Here is a 22,205-nt window from a genome sequence, read left to right on the forward strand (position 1 = left end):
GCTATCAAAGCTTTCAAGCTCGAAATTGGCCCTTGGGCAATACCTAATGTCTGGCCTTGCCAGTGTGTCTAGCTTGTTTCATTTTGTGCTCACTGCTGCATTGCATCCTTACTCATTCCACCCAGGCCAGATCTCTTGGCTGAGCTGTGGCCCAGGGATTGATGTTCTCTCTGTATTTCCTTTCCAAGACTGTGTGGATCTACATTCTGGTTTCCACCTAGATTGGGGATGATGGGTGCTAAGTGTTCAAGGCAGAGAACCACTAATCTAGGCTCTCGTGTGAGACGTCTACTCAGTGCTGGACCTGATCCTGCCAGGTGACTGGAGTATATATGGTTGAGTGCTGACTGGCCAACTTGTATGTGAATGACAGAATTAGGCTTTGAAGTCATCAGCAAGTACATTCAGAGCTTCAAGTCGAAAGTCCAATCCTGAACATCTGTGCCATCGCATCTGTTTCTGTAACTCTTAGCATCCTTTCAATAGTAGAGCAGTGCATTATTTTGTGATAGCTTCCCGTCAAAGCTTGCAGTACACCAGACTAAGCACTTATGCAATAGTGCATCACATGTTAATATGGGCTTGTTCAGACAACACTTCAGGCTCTGTGGTTAGCGAAACTGGTTCTCTGGGGTTAGCACTAACCACTAGCTGTGCTGTTGCACACAACACTTTAAGCCATGGTTAGAGCCGCTAACCCTGCTGCATTCAGTCAGACTGTGGTTAGTGAGTGAGCATCGCACAAGACACCTTAAACCCTGCAGCTTAACCAAAAGCCTTAACTAGCAGTGTTTAAGACCTCTTCTGAACAGGCCCTGTGTTAATCAAATATGTCCCAACGTCATTATAGTTGAGATATGTTTGATATTAGCCCCTGGAAAATAAAACAAGACAGAATTTTGCCTAACAACAAAACATCCTGATATTTAGTTTTAAGGGGAAATACATCCACTCAGATGACCCTATTAACAAGTGTCCATTGTAATATGAGTAAATGGCCTCTTTTCTTCAATTCAAGTATAAATACTCAACTCATAATGACAGTTTTGTTACAAACATCTACCTCCTCCCTGTTTGAATATGTGTGGGAATATGAGAAAGAGAGTGCTCCTAAACTGAATATTGACTTGGTCGAGCCAAACCATGCCAATCTGCTAAAGAGGAGCATTTAATACATTTATTGAATGGCTTAAAAGAAGTCCTGCCAAAGCCAGCTGAAAGAGCAAAGGGAACAAGCCAAAAATAGTGATTGCAATACAGCATGAACTTCATGACAGGCTGAATGTACACTCCATGCAACACCTATGAACACAAGGACCATGACCCACGAGGAGCATCTGCACAGGCAGCAGAGGCAGATCCTGATGTGTGCATTTACATCCCATCCTGCTGAATTGGATGGATGTGACTTGCTGGATGTGGGAGGACCCTAATAATGTGCGAGTAGGATTGATTCAGGGGCCAAGAATAGAAACCTTTTGTTGGTGTTTCCTATTCCTCCTCAGCAACGTTGCTCCTTTGTTTTTACTGATTGCCTCAAAACCTGTAGATGAGGGATGCAAAACTTCTGGCCTGTGGCCAAACTCCTCCCTCCTGGGGTTCCCATCCATCACTCTGGGGTTCTCCAGATGGCCCCGCCCCTTCCTCAGCCACACCCCTTTCCCTCAGCCACCAATCATTTAGTGGTTTCCTGGCCCTTGTGCAGTTTGCGCCTCTTCTAAAAGGTTGAAATGCTTCTCCCAAGGCTTAGTTACCTGCAGTAACTGAAATATGCAGGTATTTTGTCCCCACCCATTTTGCCACTGGGCTTCCATGAGATTTTCCAAAATGGAGTTTAGCCCTTGGGGTGGAAGAGGTTCAGTACCCTCTGCTGTGGATGATGCAAGACTTTCTATATAGGGAAACATTTAGGATAAGGAAAGAGTTGTTATTTTTCAAAACAAAACCCAGATTCATTATTTGTGATGCCAGGGAAGCTATGCTTCTTTTCAACTGAGTTAGGAGGGAACTTTTCAACTGCCTGGTCATCCGAGGGCATGCTCCTGGTGGTTCCACGTGAACCTATGGAGCCCACCAGAAGAAGAGGCTTCAGCATGGTGCCCCCCTTTCAGTGGAACTCCCATGCCCCTGGAGATCAGGCAGGTGCCCACACTGGCCTAGTTCAGACAATACGCTAAACCATGCTGCTTAACCACAAAATGGTTAAGCAGCATGGTTTAATGTGTTGTCTGAACCAGGCCAATGTGTTGTTTCTGGTGCTCCTGAAAACAATCTCATTCCAGGTAGCATTCCTTGACTGACAGCCATGTTTTTTATTGGCATTGTGTTTTTTTAGTATAATGGTGTTTTGATTTTTGTATCTTTTACTGTATTAATTCTCATGTTCACTGCTCTGGAATCTGTTTCAGATACAGAGCAGTATACAGTACTCATAAATAAATAACTATGGAGAGAAGCAGTGAAGAACCTACCCAGAAAAACAGGAGGTGATAAGGTTCTGAATATCTGCTTTGTCCAAGAAGTTAAGAGAACTCAACACTCCAGAGTTCCTTCTTCACTGAAGCCCTGCTTTCTATGTAGGTTGCCTATTTTTAGATTATCTTGAAAGAGCTACAGTTTAATCCATGGTTTTAGGTGGACTGCTGAGATATAATTCAGCCAGTACTTAAAGATTGCAGCTTGTGTGCCACAGAGACCTAGAATACTTGATCACAGTGTAAGATTTATGCCATATTGAATATACAAAATGTGGTGGCTTTCTGATCATCAAGACGGAACACTGACAATCTGCGCCACACAGAGGTGGGAGGGATGTCCAAAATAATGGTCTTGAGGTGCCACAAGACTCTTCAGTGATTAAAATCCTCAGGCAATTGTCCACTTTCATTGATCTATCTCTATATTTTCAAGCTGCTAGATGATTTTCAACCTGGCATCCAGAGGTTCACTAGATATTATATCAGACAACCTGGCAAGATAATTTATGGAGACTTGGGGGGGGATCTACACTACTGCTTTAAAGCGCTTTATAACAGTTTTGACAACTGTTGGGGCCCAGGACACACTCCATATACAGTTTCCAAAACATTTTCAAAGTGCTTTAAAGCACTTTAAAAGCAGTTGTGTAGATCTGCCCTTGTTCTCCATGCAAACATGAGGTTTCATATGAGGGCTGTCACTTCCCACATGTTCTGAAGGCAACATTCACAGTTTAACTAGACTATTGGCTGGCAGTTTTATAAAAACACAGATTTAGTTAAATAGGAAGATCTGGCTCTGGCCATGTGTTATATCTAATAAAATGATACACAGGCTGGAAGGAGATGCTAGATGTTTTTCAAATGTGCATTTGGAATCATGCGAGGATAAAAGCAATCTGTGCAGTGCCAGGTGGTGGTGGGCAGAAAAACAGTCAAGGAACGAGTTAAGCATCCCTCCTCAACTGCTTTTCTGACTTTTCTTCAGAAAAAGTGACAACAGGGGATGCAGTGCACTATTTTGTGTGTATTGCGTAGCTTACCCTCTGGAGATGATACTACAGCATCCATTTGTTTTACTGAGTGGCTTTAAAATGGTGCAGTTAGAAGCTCCTTATACACACGCTGTGCTTCAAAACAGAGATTATAAAGAGAGACCTGGAAGTCATCCGAAAGACACCCAGTCCCATCCTTTCCTCCAAAATAATGTGCCTCAAAAGGTCATTATCATCAGATCATTGAGATCACAGAGTATTAGCCACAGAAACAGGAGTAATACATGCACCCTGAATGCAGAGCAAGAAACAATTTAAAATGATGCACACCTAAATGACTCAAAGAAGTAAGTCATGCTACTGGTGAAGATTAAAAAGCAAACTATGAAAAGCAGCAGCAGTAGAATGAGAAGCCAATCTGCCCTGGGGAAAACATTTCTTATGAAATACCAATCAGTTGAACTCAAAGCCAGGTAACAAAATTGCATTGCAATTAAGACTCACCTCTATAAGCATGTAAAATGAAAGCATCGTGACTCCAAGGTTATATACAATAAGAAGACCCCTGAGTGACAAAGCTGGCCTGGTCTTCATAAACGTGGTACCCAGACGTATGAAGAGCAGATATACAACAGTGAGGAAAAAGGTAGGTAAATATGAATCCAGCATAAGCCATCCTCTGACCCTGGAATCTGAAGAAACAAAACAAAAACGCCCAAGGAATTAGCACATTATCAATGTTTCTTGATCAATATGGTCATTTAGTGGGTGATCAACTCTTCAGTCTCCTCTCTAATCATTGCAACCCTCTCCCAAAATGCTCTTGCAACATGTTTATATTAAGGGTATCAACTTTTTATTGACTAATTATTAATAACTTTTTATGAACGAATTACTTGCCTTTTAACCAACTGATTAATCAATTAAATTTAATACATTTGTATGTAATGCCCAGGACCATGAACGACATGTCCAAGCTGTGCGGCAGTGCCTGCGAGAACACTACCTGTTCACCAAGCTAGAGAAGTGCAAATTCGACCTGGTCACCGTCGACTTCCTGGGTCATCACATCTCCTCCTCCGGTATCCAGATGGACCCAGCGAAGGTGGAAACTATCATACAGAGTAAAGCTCCCCACTGCATCAAGAATGTGCAGCATCTGTTCGGCTTTGCTAATTATAACCGGCAGTTCATTCCTCACTTCTGTGCCCATCTCAGACCTGCTCTGAGCCAAGGAGAAGTTCTGCTTGTCTGAGACGCTTAAACAAGCGTTGCAGAACCTCAAGAAAGCCTTCACCTCAGATTCGATCCTACATCAGTCCAATCTAGCAAAGCCTTTCATTATGGAAGCCAACGCATCTGACAAGGCCGTGGCAGCTATCCAGTTACAGCCAGTCGGCAAGGGGACTACCCGCCTTCCCTGTGCATTCCACTCCAGAAAACTGAACTCCTCAGAACAGAACTACACTATCTGGGAAAAGGATCTATCCTTCACCCAGAAAAAAAATCATTTTTAAAAAACTTGTACTGCTCAAGGTCCTAGACCTCAAAGAGATTTGTGTTTGAACTTTAAAAAATTCCCAAAAATCAAGGTATGAACGGATTTGTTTCAAACTTAGCATGGCTATATCCCTTCTTAACAGCTACTATGGTGTCAAGTTTCATCTTTTTATCTTTAATTTCATTTTTTAAAACTTGTACTGCTCAAGGTCCTAGACCTCAAAGAGGAGATTTGTGTTTGAACTTTAAAAAATTCCTTAAAATCAAGGCATGAATGGAACTACTTCAAACTTGGCATGGCTAAATCCCTACTTAAGAGCTATCATGGTGCAAAGTTGCATCTCTTTATCTTTAAAAATGAGGGAGATGTAAGCATTTTGGTTAATTTATTAATTTGAAAAGTGAGTTCAACACATAACGCTAGCTTTGATTATATATTGGATGTCAACATGGTGTAACATCCTGGCTGTCACTGGCTTGGTTGTCTACTATATAATATCTGGTCATGTGTTACACAAAGCCATGAAAAGTACCAGCATTCCTGACCATGGGACATACTGACTTGCAATAACGAGTTGTAGTCCAACACCTTTGGAGAGCACCAGTTTGGGGAAGGGCTATTCTAAACAAAAAAAGAGAGAAGTGGGTGGCCCTAAGTTGTTATCAGTTTTCCACAACCCCACAGTCACCTCTGCATATCATATTCTCTATCCTATCCTCATGGTTTATCTGCTTTGGGAGAATGAGAATTTCACTTGCACTTTCTGCCTCCTTAGGGAGGATGTGGCATTAAGGCTTGTGAGCCTTAACTCCCAATTTTCCTGCTTTTTGGTGCTTGGTTGAAAACTGTAGAGCCTTAACATTGTTTTGTAAACCATAGGTTGTTTTGGCTCTGTTAACTTGGGTGTTCCAAGTTAACAGAGCTGTTTTTTTGTTTAATGAATTTATTCTTGCTCCAAAGAGATCAGTACAAGTTACATTGGGTCATTGCATTTCAACAACCCTCTGAGATAGGTTAGTCTGAAAGTTGGACTAGGAGAGCTTTATGAGTGAATTGGGATATGAATGAGGTTCTCTGCAGCAAATCGATAGAATCATAGAAATCAGGGCTGCTCACACTGTGTTTACCAAGGTTACCCAAACACTGAACCTGCATAGCTCACATTTTGCAGTCTAAACAAACTAGTAAAACCAGTAAATTTAACATAAATGTTGCTCTCAGTCAGCAGTTTATCACTTTTATTTCAAGCCTGCCATTTGCTGTGCTGTGGTGACATTTGATATTAAATGTAATTCTTCTTCTCAGAGTTCTCTACTTACCCCTGCAATGGGTGCAAGGGATGCCAACTTAAACTTAAGCATGTTCTAAGTTATTCTGAAATAGCCTTAACTATTTCCATGTTCTGGTTATTCTGCAGAATTCATGAGTTAATCTGAGTCAGCAGCAATATGAAAATCAGGAAAAGAGCCTGTAGGCAGGTGGATTTTAGAGGCTACTTTTCCCATTTCAGGATAAGCAATAGGTTAAACAACAACGTGTATGCAGGGGTTATCAGAGGCCACAAGTCAATATGGACAGAGAGAGTGACCATGACCTAACATAGCAAGCCAAGCATGTGCCTCGCAACCTGTGGGTTTGACTCATGATAACAACAACCCTGAATCATGGGACAGTGTCCAAGTGTCATTCTGCAAACTCAAATAGTGCTAGTGGAGCTCCACCAAATATTTCCATTGTGCAAAGCATAATGTTGTGGAAGCATAATGTGCAACTGGTTGCACAGACATGACTTTAGTTGGATTCTCCTCTTGCACATAGTTCAGAACCCAGCACAACGTCATTACCAGCAGCAGAATGACACAGTGGCATCCTGTCCCATGGTGGTGAAAGTGAGCAACAACTAGTAATAAAGGTCATGTCTTAAATCAAAGTCAATTCGTAGAAAAAAAACACGGTTTTACGAGAACTAGTACAATACAAAGTTCAGATGGAGCTACCACTATACAAACTAAGTTAAAAAATTAATAGAATAACTAATCCATACTGCTAAGCATAAAAGTGATAGTAAAAGTTTAATAATAATTTTAAGAAATTAATGATTTAACACATAACATAAAATTATACCCAAATAGAAGCTAAGACTGTTTAGCTTCCATTTTGGTGAAAGTGAGCAGCCACTGGTATGGACTATTGAGCTTAGATGTGGTACCGCAGTTTTTGAACATTTCTTTAAACAAATTGAACTCCATTCTCAGAATATTGTCAAGGAAAGTTGGGAGCACTGCTTAACCTTTAAGAGGAGAAGATGTCAGGGTTCAGATCTGCATGAGAGGTCTGCCACTTATCCTGGAAAGAAGCTGTGTCCTTTTATCATAACTGTATTAGGGTCAGGATGCAGCTGCTCAGTGATGAGCAGAAAGCACTCTGTATATGCTTATTATAATATATTGGTTTGTATACCCAATGTTAGTCCTGCATAGAGTAGATCCATTGAAACGAATGGGACTTGTTAGACTAGCATTGGCTACAACCCATCATTACTCTGTATTTGTTTCTCTAAAGAAGGGGCATAGTCACAGTTTGGAGAGAATGATGCTAAATAGATTAAAGGACGAAGAAACAAGATTCAAGATCAAGGCCAACAGCAACTTCAAGTGATTTCCCTCCCATTCACATATTCTGGTGAATCAACAAACTCTGTCCATGAATGTACAGAGCTGTACCCACCCACCAAAATGTAACTTTAAAACACTGGATTAAGGTGATTTTTCTAGGGAGCTGTAAGGTACAAGAACATGCTGTCACATTCTGTTATTCTTCATGCATCCCTTGGCAAAATACCCACATTAGTCTCTGAAAATCAGCTTATTTGCAACTTTAGTTCATGCTGTTGCTTTGGCAGAGCTGAAAATGGGAGACGGTGGCCGTGGAATGAAGTAATGCATATCTTGAAGAGTTGGAACAGTGTGACATGGAAAAACGCAGTGTCAACTCTGTTCTGGCTGCTTTGTGAATAACTTGTTGACCTGGCCATCTGATGGGCCATTGTTCGAAATAAAGTGCTGTAGATCAGGCCCTTCCCCAACTTGGTGCGTTCCAGTTGCTCTGGACTACAGTCAACCCTGATAATTGGCTTTGTTGGCTGGGGCTGATGGGAACTGTAGTCCAAAATATTTGGAGGATATCTGGTTGGGGAAAGCTACTATAGATGGCCCTCTATTCTGACCCAGCAATGCCGTTCTTCTATTTACATTTCTACTTTTGTACCATCTTTAATTTATTATTATTATTAGTTACCTGCCTCTCCGTTTGGATCAAGGCAGGGAGCAACCATAAGTATAAAATACATAAAACTGAATTAAAAACATAGTATACATTAATAAAACATCCTAGAATTCCACTGGATAGGCCTGCTGGAATAGATCAGTCTTTATTAACTAGTCAGCATCTCCCATGGCTGAATATGTCATAGTTTTTTTTCCATCCCACAGCTGAATCTGGATGGTTCCACTGAATGTGTTCTTGAGAACCTTCATAGCTTTGCTTTTTGCTGTAGTCAGCAAAACAAGTGTTCTCACAATTGGTTCCTCCTATGGCCAGGATGTTACAGGCCATTTATATCAACTTTCTTTTACTGGAAGCACTGACTTCTTACTGTCAAGTAAGCTTTCCTTTCAAATGGACAGATTGGCACAGGTAGCATTCCATTTGACTTAAGTACCTGGAGAGGACCTTTGAGAGCTATAACTGCACTGCTGGGCAGGGAAATAAAGAGGCACTGAAATTCTGGAGAGCAAAAAATGGTACAGTTTTCATCAAGCAAATTTCCAAGTCTGTTTAAGCTGTAATATATTTACACAGAGAAATCAGTTTTTATTTTGAAAAACCAAGGTACTATCCCTTGTGCTTCAAAGTGTGTGGACAATGGCTGGTGAAAACTCAGAAACAAGAAGGGTGTTTGAATTAGATTTCTAGCAGTCAGGAGTGGGCCTTCTATGGCTTGTATAATTACTTGCCCTAGAAAAAAAGAATAAAATGTGCAAAACAATAGATAGATTCAGAACAAATTATGGAACTGTGTTGACTTTGTTTAATTTATAGGGTCGCAGAGCTCAGTTTCTCCTGGTGTGAAATGGAGATTATCTTATAGTTGTTGCCATCAATTTTTGGAAGTCCATTTCCAAAAAACAATTGTCTTTGTCCTAACCACAGTTTTACAGTGTGGTTAGGACAAAGACACTTGTTTTGGAAATGGGCTTTTATCAGCTATGGAGGTACACAGTGTTAGTAACAAGAGCACTAACTCTTATCTTGCTCACTTTACAAACTATAAAGATTGCCAACTGCTCTGGCAAATTACACTCTGCATATGCTCAGAGTATACAGACAAAAGCATGTAGTGGAACAGAAAGCTGGGAACAAGAAGTAGCTGGGGAAACATCTGCATCTCGCCTTGCAACGAGGCTACAACACACTTCAGGTATCAAGAGATTTACACTTTCTCATTTACAGATAAATGCAGTATACAATTGTCCAGATTTCCTCCTGCCTTCTGCCTTTATCCAGGGGTTACACAGGCATTCTTTTGTTTGTCTCTTTTCTGGTCCTTTTTAACAACTTCTGAACTTTCATACCTTCAACAAAATAAAATTCATCAGCATATCCAAGAATTACGGATCTGAAACTCAAATCCAGGCACAATAACAATTAGATTTTGAACAATCTGTTGCAGTTCTCATAAACTGGCAACAGCAACAGTTTATTCAGAGGAAGGCTACAGAGGGGTAGGAAAAGGACAGTTAGGGGCGTCCCCCTGAATGATATTTTGGCTGCATTATTGTCTTCCAGGCAGTCAAATTTCAGAATTTCCAATTATCATTACTTCTGCTTCTAGCACCCCCCTTCTGTATTTCAGATTTTTCCAATTATTGCTGTTGCTCCTTCTAGTTTTCTTTATTTGCAAAGCCATTAGTTTGGATGGCTTACCCAGTATATTGATGATTTATTGCTTTAATCCCCTTCCCCAGACGTGTGTGAAACCGATACAGTTTCCCCTCTCACTGAGTTGGCCAAGTTGCAGTTGTGCCAGCCAGCAGTAACGTATTTGGGTCACTGCATCTCTCCAGGTAAGCGCACCCTCATCCAAGACTGAACCCCAATCTGTTGTAGATCTGCCCTGCCCCAGAACCAAGGGGGGGGGGGGGGGCTGGAGAGGACCAGTCATCTAACAAATCAGGTTGCAGATCTGGAAAGAGCAGTTCAGCAAGAGTGCTAGGATACAGACCAGCAGAGGGGGATTCTGTCAAAACAGGAGAAGGAGGGGAGCTGCCAAGGTGTCTGGAGATCCAGGTATCAAAAATTGCTAAAACCTGAATTTTGTAACAATTGGAGATCTTGAACAATAGATGGAGGGAATACAAAACAAATGATCAAATTTAAGAACAGAAGCAAAATTAACCATTCTATTTTCTTTGTGTTAATCTTGTGTTAAGGTATTTGCTTAAAAAAATAAAGCACTTAAATGTTAAAGAGTTAAAATTTAAATATCGTGAGAGTTAATGCAGTAAAGCTGACAGAAGGAACAGCATTTTAAATCAAAGACCTATTATGAGAATTTAGTTACACATAACAGCCATTTTTGTAGCTGTCTGCTTACACTTTTGCAAAAGCAAGTAGGCAGAAACACACACACATACACACACACACACACACACACCAGAAAACAAGATATTTGCTCCCCTTACTCATGTTACAATTGCTAAAACCCTACATTTTCAGCCTGAAACTTTGGAGTAAATGCTTTGTCTGTGAGCTGGTAAATTTCCAGGCCTGCCTATTAGCATATTGGATTATTCTAAACAGTTTAGAGAAGATGCAATCTGTGGAACCCTAGACATCTATTACAGTAATTGGAGAAGGACATCTAATTACGTTAGGTCAGTTTAATTGATATAGCTTTCATAACCTTAGTCTTATGTGCTTGAAAAGACAGGCTACAATGCACAGTCTGTATATGCCACAATAGCCTGGGTGACATGGAAAAGGGATTACTCAGGAGTAAATAGAGGGTGCTTCAACATGGAAGGCTTCTAGTGCTACCAATGAGAAGGCATTGTGCAGCTTTCAACTTTTTCTTTCAGTACAATCCTATGCATGTCTATGCAGAAGTAAGCCCCACTGTGTTCAATGGGACTTACTCCCAGGTAAATGTGTATAGGATTTAACCTTAGGGCATAAACCTCAACAGAATAAAGGCCTGCAACTCCCAGCACTCCCCATCCAGCCATGATGGGAACTGTAGTCCCTTTTCCCATCTAAATGTGCAGAGGATTGCACCTTCTCTACGGTAAGATGGAAGAAGTGGTGTGAACACAGGAGGGTAATGAGTTGAAGACAACATCTGGACGACCCCCCCAATTACATTCTATGAATGAGGCAAGGTGGTAGCATCATCAACAACTCATCTGGAAGCTATTGCACATTCAGCTGGGAGCTCTGCAAAGGGATGTCAGAACCAGTTATACTTTTTGTTTTAAAAGCATTTCTCTCCCAGTTCTCCTGCATCTCTCCACCGCACCACCCACCCACCCACCTCATATACCAGTGTAACCTTTCAGTAGGCCTGGTGGAGATTATACCAGATTTTTCTCTCACACATTATGAGTTTATGATAAAGACATGTCAGGGCATCCCTTCACAATTAAAATATCGGGCTACTGATCTAAAGAAAGATTTATGCTTGGGATTCAGATATAACAGAAGTATTTTGATGTCTCTATAGTATATTTAACTGGAAGGCATTGCAGCTAGATGGGCTGTGCTGGAGGTGGAGAACCATGGAGGATCTGTCAGATTCAAAATTATGAGTCAGAACGGAGTGAGTTTGGTGCTTTCAGGCTGCAACCCCTACATGCAATGATTAAAGAGAAAGTCCATTGCACTCAGAGGGACTTGTTTCCAGGTAAAAAGGTTTAGAATCACCCAGTCAATCCTGGAATGTCCAATTGTACATAAAAGTCAAAACGAGGTAAAATTGGTGCAGAACAATGGTGGTCTAAAGGGGTGTCAGAGGGACAAAAAATACTTGGAAGGTTAAACTGGACCAACTGAAGCTGAGTGTTGATGTCCCAAATGTATCATCAGAAATGGCAAACCCACCTTAAGTCAGCAAACACCTGATTCCCTGGATCCTCTGGGTCCTTGCCAACTATACCCTGCCCCCCACCCCAATGAGTTTCACTGTCTGGAGCAGTCTTTATTTATTTATTTTATTTATTTATTACATTTTTATACCGCCCAATAGCCGAAGCTCTCTGGGCGGTTCACAAAAATTAAAACCACAATAAAACAACCAACAGGTTAAAAGCACAATGACAAAATACAGTACAAAAAGCACAACCAGGATAAAACCACACAGCAAAATTGATATAAGATTAAAATACAGAGTTAAAACAGTAAGATTTAAATTTAAGTTAAAATTAAGTGTTAAAATATTGAGAGAATAAAAAGTCTTCCCTGATCCAGTACCCTTCCTATGGGCTGACTACAAATTCATCATACCCATGCTCGCTGTGGATGATTGAAGTTGTAGTTCAACACATCTGGAGGGCGACTGTTTAGGAAATGCTGGCCTGGAGTATAGCTCAGGCAAGTAACTCCATATTGGGAGGGAAGTAGAGGATGAAAGGGGGTGAGGGGCAACCTTTGAAGTGGATCCAAAGACATGGCCTACTTCCTGATCTCTGTCTATCCCAGTACACTGGGAAGGGAAGAAAGCATCTCCCCAACCCCCATCCATGCACCTAAGTGCACTCTTTATCCGAGCCAAGAGAACATGCACAGACTGCAAAGAAGTGAAACAAAGAGCCCTGATGTCAAGACACTGTTACCAAATTTCACACTGTGCTGGCCTCACTATTTACTATTCAGCACTGCAGAGGTGAAAGCAAGAAAGGGGAGATGTCATGATTTGGGGGGATCTCTCAGGCTCTCTGTCAGTGAACTTGTACTCTGCTGTTCATGTCACATTTACAACCATACAGGATTCTAAACCTCTATTAAGTCATTGGGGAGCTGGGGAGCTCCAGGAAAAACACACCTACCTCTAGCTCCAAACATGTAGTCCACAAACTCATTTACTTCTCGATCAAAAGCCTTTAGCTGCTCCTAAAAGAAAGCAGAAGAGATCAGGAATCAAATTTGTTATTGTCTTGTTTGCAGATATGTATAGCCATGGTAACTAAATTGACACTCCATACTGTGGAGAAACAGCATGCATTTTTTTTTAAAAAAAAATGAGATAGTGTATACTTCATAGGTTCCAGGATAGGTTCAAGATTAGACTGATTTATCTTTATGCTTTTCTGGTGTGTGTGTGTGTGTGTGTGTGTGTGTGAGAGAGAGAGAGAGAGAGAGAGAGAGAGAGAGAGAGAGAGAGAGAGAGAGAGAGATTGACACATACACATACCCAAACTAGAAAAGTATAAAAATAAAGTTACAATATATAACCAATCCTAGGGGTTATGGTGTGTGTGTGTGTGTGTGTTTCCCTCAGTAGAACTGGGAGGGGAACAATTCCCCTGCAGCTCCCCCCACCCCCGGTGCACACTCAAAATCTGCTCTGTAGGGCTGAGAAATCCAGTTTTTTAGGTAGTGTGGAAGGCTGCAGTGTGGAGGAAAGAAGGAGAAAGAAGCCCCATTGTGTTAGCAGACTTCCACTAGTGCTATGTTGGTTGTAACCCATTGTGTGTGTATATATCTAGATAGATAGACAGAGATGTGTGTGTGTGCATGGGTATGATATCTGTATCTATAAATCTATACTCATGCATGCACAATTTTGTGTTTTGTATTGCTTTACAGTTATACTCTTTTTCTCTCTGATAAATCATTTTTAAATAAAAGCAGTTTGGTACTGTTGAGCCACTTCTTATCAAATCAACTTGTTAGAAGTTCCAGAGTGATTACATAAGCATTAGCAATTTAACTGAAAAGGACAAGGCCGTTTGCCATCAAAGCTGTACCTTCTCTGTCAGTGCTGTACAAGCATAACTGAACTTACATCCGTAAGAGTATCCACAACCGGTTTCAAGTGAAACATTTGCCTAGGCTCACTTCACGCATTACATTTTTTAAGCGTACATCTAAGACGTTTTAAATGCGCACCTAAAAATGTGAATTTGATCAACACAAGTTTGCAAATATGTGTACAACATACCAGGGTGGGGGGGATGGCCAAGGAGCTGTGTTCAGTAGGCTAGCTGGCTTTAAAAATGAATACTTTAAAACAGGGGTCTGGCCAAGAAATGAGTAGAGTGTGAGAAAACTGAGAGCTTCAACTTTAGCCTACTCTTCCTACTTCTGTTTAACAAAGGAGCCATTGTCCAAAGTTTTAATAGGGTATATATATATAATTTTGTAAAGACCTACATACCTGAAAAACAAAGTACAAAAGATGCTTGAATTTACACATTATGTAAGCAGTGTTTACACAAACGAAGTATAATGTCATTATTAAAATGACTTCTAGTTTTGGTGGCCAAATCCTTCTAAGAACCCAATGCTGAATTTTAATGAGTATGTGTGACATGTTGATTCATCAGTATTGTTGGATGGAGAATGAGAAATGCAAAAGGGGAAGTGACTGGGTGAAAAGAAATCCCTTCTAAATCTGGTCTTCCCTATAAATTGCTATTTTCATACATTGCAGCTACATGAAATTATTACCCATCATGCTGTTTCCTTTGTGATGAGAATAGAATGTATACAGCTGCTACCTTTGCCTCAGTCTATGCTGATGAGTGGACTTACTGGGTTGGATCCAAATGTAGCCATACGTCGAGTAGATCCATGACTAACACTCACGGGTCTACCCTAAATAAGACTAAATCTAGATCAAACCTGTTGAATTTGATGTAATTGCAATACTAGACTAGCTGGGGTAGTGTAAGGAAGTCCCCGGTTCAAATCTCACCTCTGCCAGCAACTGACTAGGTGGCCTTACGCAAGCCACTCAGCCTCAGTCCCCCCCCTTCTGCAGATGGGGGATAATACCACTGCTGGCTTAATTTACAGGAACTTCCATCAGACAAGCGTTTTATTGCACACTCATTATTTCCGTGTGTCCCTCTGACGACATTGTCTATCTCCCGGCCCTTCTAGCCTTCTTCGCGCCACAAAAAAGCAGCCCAGTAAGTCAAACTTATTTTTAAAGACGGAAGTTGCCGCTATCTCCTGCTGTGTGCAAGAGAAGCAGCGGGATCAGAGCAGTCCACTGAATGGGTCACGTGCATGTTGCTTACTTCCTCTTTCAAAAGAGGAAGTAATGAGGGACAAACACACAGGCGGAGAAGTGAAGGTAAGCAAACACAATTTTCCTCCATGTGATGATGCTCAGGGTTGTTGTAAAGTTTACATCAGGTAATGTGTGTGAAGTTGAGAGAAAGCCCTATACAAATTTTAAGCATTGTAATGATCATGCTGCGATTCTGTGATTGCTTATATGGGCATGAATTGCATTGACTACAGTGGGAATTAATCTGAGAAAACATGTAAAGAACAGAGCTCCTGTTTGTCATGGTTTGTTGCTTCCTGACATTACGCACAACAACTCCATTTGAACCAAAGCTCCACCCCAGTCATGATCATTACACATTACAGACTCTCAGTGTGAATTTGCTTGAAATGTGACATTTGGGGACATCTCTCTTTTTATCTCACAGTTAGCTGTTCCACACGGCGCAAAAATATGTATCTTTAAAATACAAGAGGAAATTTCACCAGGTGCTGCATACATACAAATGACACCTGCTGAAATTCCCTTTTCTATGCAACTGTTAAAGATATAGAAGCCCTGTCCTCCTTTCCATATGTTCACCCTGCTATATATGTCTATTCAGAAGTAACCCCCGCCTAGATTCAGTGGGGTTTATTCCCAGATAAGTAAGTACAAGATTACATCCTAAATAAATAATATGGAATAGCGCTGCCACCTGTTTATATATTTTTCTAGATTGTTCATATTTTGGAACTTCCACGTATAATAAACTCAGAACATATTCTGGACACCATTTTGTCTTTTGGAATGGCAGAATATTGTGTCCAAATTTTACTTTTTGTTTAATAATGTCTGTGGGGAAGCAAGGGTTCTGGAGCAGTAATAGTTATGCTTTGAAAAATATCTAATAAAGTTAGATGTTCTGTGGAATTATAATGCACACTGTTATTTTCTGATAAATGAGAATTATCACTTTGTATTTCATACCCACTTTGAAAAGTGAAATTGTTGTTAGGATACTTTGGGAATAGGGTGACCAGTTGGCATTAGTGACCTATTCTCTACCTCTATGTTAGGGTGACCATATGAAAAGGAGAACAGGGCTCCTGTATCTTTAACAGTTGTACTGAAAAGGGAATTTCAGTTGGTGTCATTTGTATATATGGAGAACCTGGTGAAATTTCCTCTTCATCACAACAGTTAAAGTTGCAGGTGCCCTGCCCTCTTTTAAATCTGGTCACTCTAGTATAGCTCCTGCAGCTTTAACCATTGTGATGAAGAGGGAATTTCACCGGTTCTCCGTATGAACAAAGGACACCTGCTGAAATTCCATTTTCTATGCAACTGTTAAAAATACAGGAGCCCTGTCCTCCTTTTCATATGGTCACCCTACTCTATGTTGAATTAAAACAATTAATAAAATAATGCAATGAAGTCACATAATGCTGGTTCACATATGCATACTCATCACTTCATAACGGTAACATCAAGTTATGATTTGCATGTGTGAATAGGCCATCATAGGTCTGATACCATACCAGAGACAGAACTTCCTTGTTACCCAAGGTCACTTTAAACACAATGATTTTCAGTGGAGTCAGTTCACAGTCAGTTCAGCTGCCAGGCGTCAAGTGTTGTTGAGTAATCAAATAATGGGAAATCAAGTGATATAGGTGCTTTTGCAACTGGTTCCAAAGAATGGGAGAGACTCTAGTAGATGAGGAATTATGAGCATACAATAAATGTCTCACATGGAAAGGCAGGTGCCCTGCCCTCCTTTAAATCTGGTCACTCTGGTATAGCCCCTGCAGGTTTAACTGTGGTGATGAAGAGGAAATTTCACCAGGTTCCCCATATATACAAATGTCACCTGCTGAAATTTCTTTTTCAATGCAATTGTTAAAGATACAGAAGCCCTGTCCTGCTTTTCATGTGGTCATCCTAAGTTATCCCAAGCAACTACAAATGTGTTTTTAATATTTCCTCATACAGTTGGGGACAAGGCAACTGCAGTTTCTCACTCCACTTCCTCCTCTGGTACTGTCTTCCAACCCTCTTTGCTAACCTGCTGCATTGCATACCTGGAAGCCTGCTCACTATAGCAGTTTCTATGCAACTGTTAAAGATACAGGAGCCCTGTCCTCCTTTTCATATGGTCACCCTGGATAACTTGATCTTCACATCCACAGGTAAACACATTATAGATGCCTTTGTTAGGGGGAAAAGTTTTAAGAATTGAAGCTTCATACTTGGATTTTCATGCCACTTCCCACAGTATTCTATCCTGGCAAAAATCCCTCTGAAAAAAAAATCCCACTCCAGATATAGTAGCTCCCTGGAGATGCGAAGCACGAATCTTTGCATAGGTCAGCTTATTGAACAAATGAGGCAGGTGTGTCTGCCATTCCTGAATGCTCAAGCTTGTTCATCAATTTCAGAGCTTATCAAGACTTATGGAACAGTATTTTTAAAAATATATCTGGAACAAAATGTTATGTAACAGTTGAACTGTTTCTCACATGACTGAGCATATAATGTCTCCTGAGATACGCAGGAGAGAAAAGAGATGGGAAGGGGGGAAAACAAACATTAAAAAAAAATGGCTTCCCCCCCAGCTACCTAACTCAAAATGCGTCACATGCAATTAAGATCAAACTATTAAGTGCTTTCTAAACCTGTGTGGACTTTAAGAGTTTTTCTTGAACTACCTTTTTAAGTCAAACCTTTTCCGCCTAAGTTTTTGCACAAATTACATCTAATTCTTGCTTCTGAACTTAAAAGGAAACCATTGGAAATGTGTCATACTCTGCAGGCAGAATATAGCAAAGTGGAGCTATAATATTCTGCATTGTTAAACATATAGCAGCATTCTGGGTAGAGATGTTGGAGAAATTTGCAATGCAATCAAATGAGTTCAGATTTCTAGATGAGCATCCCCATCTAGTCACCATCACAAGACAATTTGTTGTTAATAATTTCTGCAGACGTTATAACAACCCTCTGAAGAAGGCCTAAAAAGCAAGAGGCCAAAATGCACCAGGCTGTTGTATAATAAATAGGGGTGTGCTCTGCTCTATTTCGGATCCCAAATCTGAAGCGGAGCAGGCCGATCTGAACCTCCTAAACCCGGTACTGGAGTGGGTCGGGGGAGGTCCGGAGGCAGGGGGGGAGGGGGGGCTTACCTGTGTCCGCCGGCTTTGACTGCCGCCGGACACCTAAAGCCGGAAGTAGGCTGTGGCCTACTTCCAGCCTTAGGCGTCGGCAGCAGTTGAAGCTGCTGCACAGACAGCGGCGGCGATGGAGCCAGGTAAGTGGGGAGGGGGGCTTACCTGGCTCCGCCATCTGCTGTGGTCTGTGCGGCAATGGTGGTGGAGCCAGGTAAGGGGGGGAGGGGGCTTATTCAGATGCCATTCTCCCCCCCCTTCCCCACTTACCTGCCTCCACCATCCACCATGGAAGCAGGTAAGTGGGGAAAGAGGCAAAATGGCATCTGAATATTGATCCAGACCTCCAGATCTCGCTCCAGATCTGGTTGACCCAAACCAGTTAGGGCCAGATCCGGAAGGTCCGGATCGGGATATGAAGTGGTTGGGGGGGGGGGCGTGCACAGCCCTAATAATAAACATTTCTATAGTATCCTGAGACTTCTTTCCCTTTTTGTGTACATCTTGGATGCTCACCCACCTTGCTAAGGAGAGCAGGAAGCCAGCCTGGATGGAGAGCCAGCTTGGAGCAATTTGGGGCATCTGTATTCCCTGAAGAATTTTGCAGGTCGAGTGCTTAACTCTTTCCTTATCTGCTGCTTTTATGCCCCATTGTCTCTCAGTTCCTTTCCCCCTTGCAGTTTGGAGTTTCAGAGGCATGTTTCCAATCGTAAACATCTTTCTTTGTGGAACCTAATGGGGGAGGGAACTGCTAGGGAGTTGGCAGTGAAAGAACAGCAATCAGGGGAAGGGTTAAGCACCTCTTCCCCACTACAAATCACTCCCTCCCAAAACTGCTTTTCTCTAATAGAAGCAAGCAGCTATTGCATGTAGTATATAATTTGGCCTAGATTATACTAGATTTTTTATTGGACACAGTACAGCCATACAGCTAGTATCAGGAGGACTGGATGACCTGGACTAGCCTCACTATTCTGAGACATGAGAATGGAAGTTCCAGTAATGCCGTGCTTACCTAAGTTTGGTTTCCTTTGGGAGGAAGTTACCAAAAGCTTACAGTGTTTGATAATAGTTGAGTTTATATACAAACTAGCAGATATTCCTGGTGTTGCTTGGGTCCCTGAATAAAGTTAGTCTGCTTTGTCAAGGAGTGGAGGGAAGCAGCTCTCAGTGGACACCGGCAGCTCCAAGCAAGGCATGCTGGGATGTACAGCTGTTTTAGAGATCTTGGGCGATTGTCCACATGGCCGCATGTGATCCCCCAAAATCTCTGAAATACCTACACCTCCTAGCACACCTTTGGTGGTCCGCAGGTGGCCCCATCCTATGAGAGATGCTTCCCTGACAGTTGCTGGGAGTTGTAGGTGTCAGTGTAGGATTTGTTTTATTGTTTAAAAATAGTTAAACTGCAAAAATCCAGTGTCCTAAATTTCAAGTTTGTAGCTCATCTAGAAGTGGGTAAACATTTCCGGACATACAAACCCACACACATATGTTCAGCTCTATAGATAGATAGATACACAGTTGAGTATGAGTGAAGGCACGGGTTAAATGCTCCAACAGTCAGCCTAATCCACTACCCCACATCAGCTCTCCAGAGAAAAAGACACTGGTGGCACCCAAAAATGTTGCTAGTTTACAGATACCAAAAACTTTGCATCTTCTTCTGTGCCTCCATTTGAAACCTGCACACACGGATCTAGATGACATCATCCTTAACTAGGAATGGGTGGAGAAATGGGTACAGCCCTTTGGGAGAGGGCTGTAGCTCAGTGTGATAGAGCACCTGCTTTGCATGCAATGGTCCCAGGTTCAACCCCTGGCATCTCCATTTAGGACTGGAAAAAGCTCCTGTCTGAAATCCTGGAGAGCCACTGGCCGTCAGTGTTGACAATGCAGGGCTAAATGGATGAATGGTCTGACTCAGTATAAGGCAATTTCCAACCATAACAGTAACAATTTAGGCAGGACGCCAGCATGCAGCAAAGTATTGACTTCCCACACCATCTTTATTAAAACAAACAAACAAACAAACACCTGTGTGGGGCCCAGAGGTATCATTACAAAATAAAAATGATGGGGCAGTGCATTTTGGGGAGAGGTGCATGCCCCTAGAAGTTTCAAATCCAAATGGTGGGGGACAACCAAAAATGGTAACCTGGGGGTGGAAGGGAACATCTTGGAGGGCAGTGTAGGGTGATGGGAAATGTCCTGGGGGTGTGTGCCCATGATGGACAGCTGCAGAGGGTAATGGGAAGCTGGAGTGGGGGGCTTTCGTGTGTGTGTGTGTGTGTGTGTGTGTGTGTGGGGGTTGCCTGAGTTTCATTTGATTCAGATTTTTCTCTGTATCAAAAGGCTCAGTGCCGGAGAATAAATTAAAAGTCTAGACCAGCTATTATGAATATACTCTGCCAGCTAAATTGGGCTGAAAGATAAACAGCATCTTATATCCACTACTTCCACAGTGATATCACTAAAGAGAAGCGATGACCTGCCAGGAAGGCAGGGCTGCTAAGAGGTCGGCAACCTGGTGCTCTCCAATTGTTTTGGACTATGACTGACTCCCTTAATCCCTGGTCACTGGCCTTGCCTATTTGGGCTTGTGAGACTTTTAAGACAAAGACTGCCTCCTCTTAGGGATACCCATGTTTCATATTTGCTGTGCAAGCAAGAGCTCCCTTATCTACTTCAGCACTAGGGTAGTTTAGGCAGACAAGGGGATGAGTACACAGAACTGTCGCAAGCTCTGAAGTAAACAGGAAAGCCTTTTGCTTGTATAGAAGCCATGCAATATTAAGGTGCCTCTGTGTATACAAAAAGCTGCTGGATGACATGTTCACTAAAGACTGACCTTACAGACTCAGCTAAGACAGTCATCTGGTTATTGTTGACACTGAAGCGTTTTAAGTAGCATTAGCCTGTGGTTTTTGTGAAGTGTAAACTAGCTCAAGCAGTTCAGAGAGGCGAGGCAGAAATTAATAAAAGATATATAAAAACCATCCAGCCATTTCTACAGGGCAATCCCATGCACGTTTACTCAGAAGCAGTGCCCAAAGTGGGATGATTTTGAAGTTGGAGAAAAAAAGGAAGTGGGGTGGTTCGGCCGGACTCAATTATGTTTGCCTGATAAAGAAGTAGGATGTCATTCTACCCCACCCCACCGGAAGTACTACTCAGAAATAAGCCCCGCTGTGTCACAGGGGGGTTATTCTGAGGTAATGTATTGAAATCAGCATTAATGAACCAGTCCCCATGCAGCACAGTGTGAAAGTATATACTTCAGTGCCCTGGTTTCAGATAGTGGCTATCCTTGGGCAAGTTGCTTGCAAAAACGTCTGTGATTCTTTAAGATGGTTTCTTTTGCTTGCCCACTGTTAGGTGACATATTTGAATCCTAACATTACTTTGCTTCCAAATACAGAATCCAATTTCGAGACTCTGATTTAAACTTGAGAAACTGAAAATATGTTCTTTGTACTTTTTTTATTAGCACATAACTACTTATTTTTGCTGACACCACGTCTGGCCCAGATGGTGCATCTTATGAATCACCTATTAGTACATCTCCATGGTTTTATTAATGATGGGAATGCACCTGGAAAACATGAATAGAAGGGTATCCGCAGATATCAGGTATTTCACAAAAGTGTTAAGCACATCATCTCTGTCTGATGGACAGACGTGGGCAGAACAGGAGAAGTGACATCACTAAAATCCATTAGCAGGACAGTAAGAAACAAAACCTAAGGTGCAATCCTATGGCATTACTGTCTGTTAGATGGAATCCTCTGA

At 41.7% G+C, this 22,205-nt stretch overlaps 1 protein-coding gene across 1 annotated transcript in view; it reads right to left on the reverse strand.

Moving 5' to 3' along the window:
• The window catches only part of ELOVL2 (ELOVL fatty acid elongase 2), a 52,449-nt gene that overhangs the window by 15,550 nt on the left and 14,694 nt on the right, over window positions 1–22,205 (reverse strand). Inside the window, exons 2-3 of the mRNA XM_063130364.1 lie at window positions 13,076–13,139; window positions 3,977–4,164 (exon numbers count right to left, since the gene is read on the reverse strand). Coding sequence (XP_062986434.1) covers window positions 3,977–4,164; window positions 13,076–13,139 — 252 coding nt within the window. The remainder of the gene's footprint in view (window positions 1–3,976; window positions 4,165–13,075; window positions 13,140–22,205) is intronic.

This window comes from Elgaria multicarinata, chromosome 7, assembly GCF_023053635.1.
Source record: "Elgaria multicarinata webbii isolate HBS135686 ecotype San Diego chromosome 7, rElgMul1.1.pri, whole genome shotgun sequence".
NCBI lineage: Eukaryota > Metazoa > Chordata > Lepidosauria > Squamata > Anguidae > Elgaria > Elgaria multicarinata.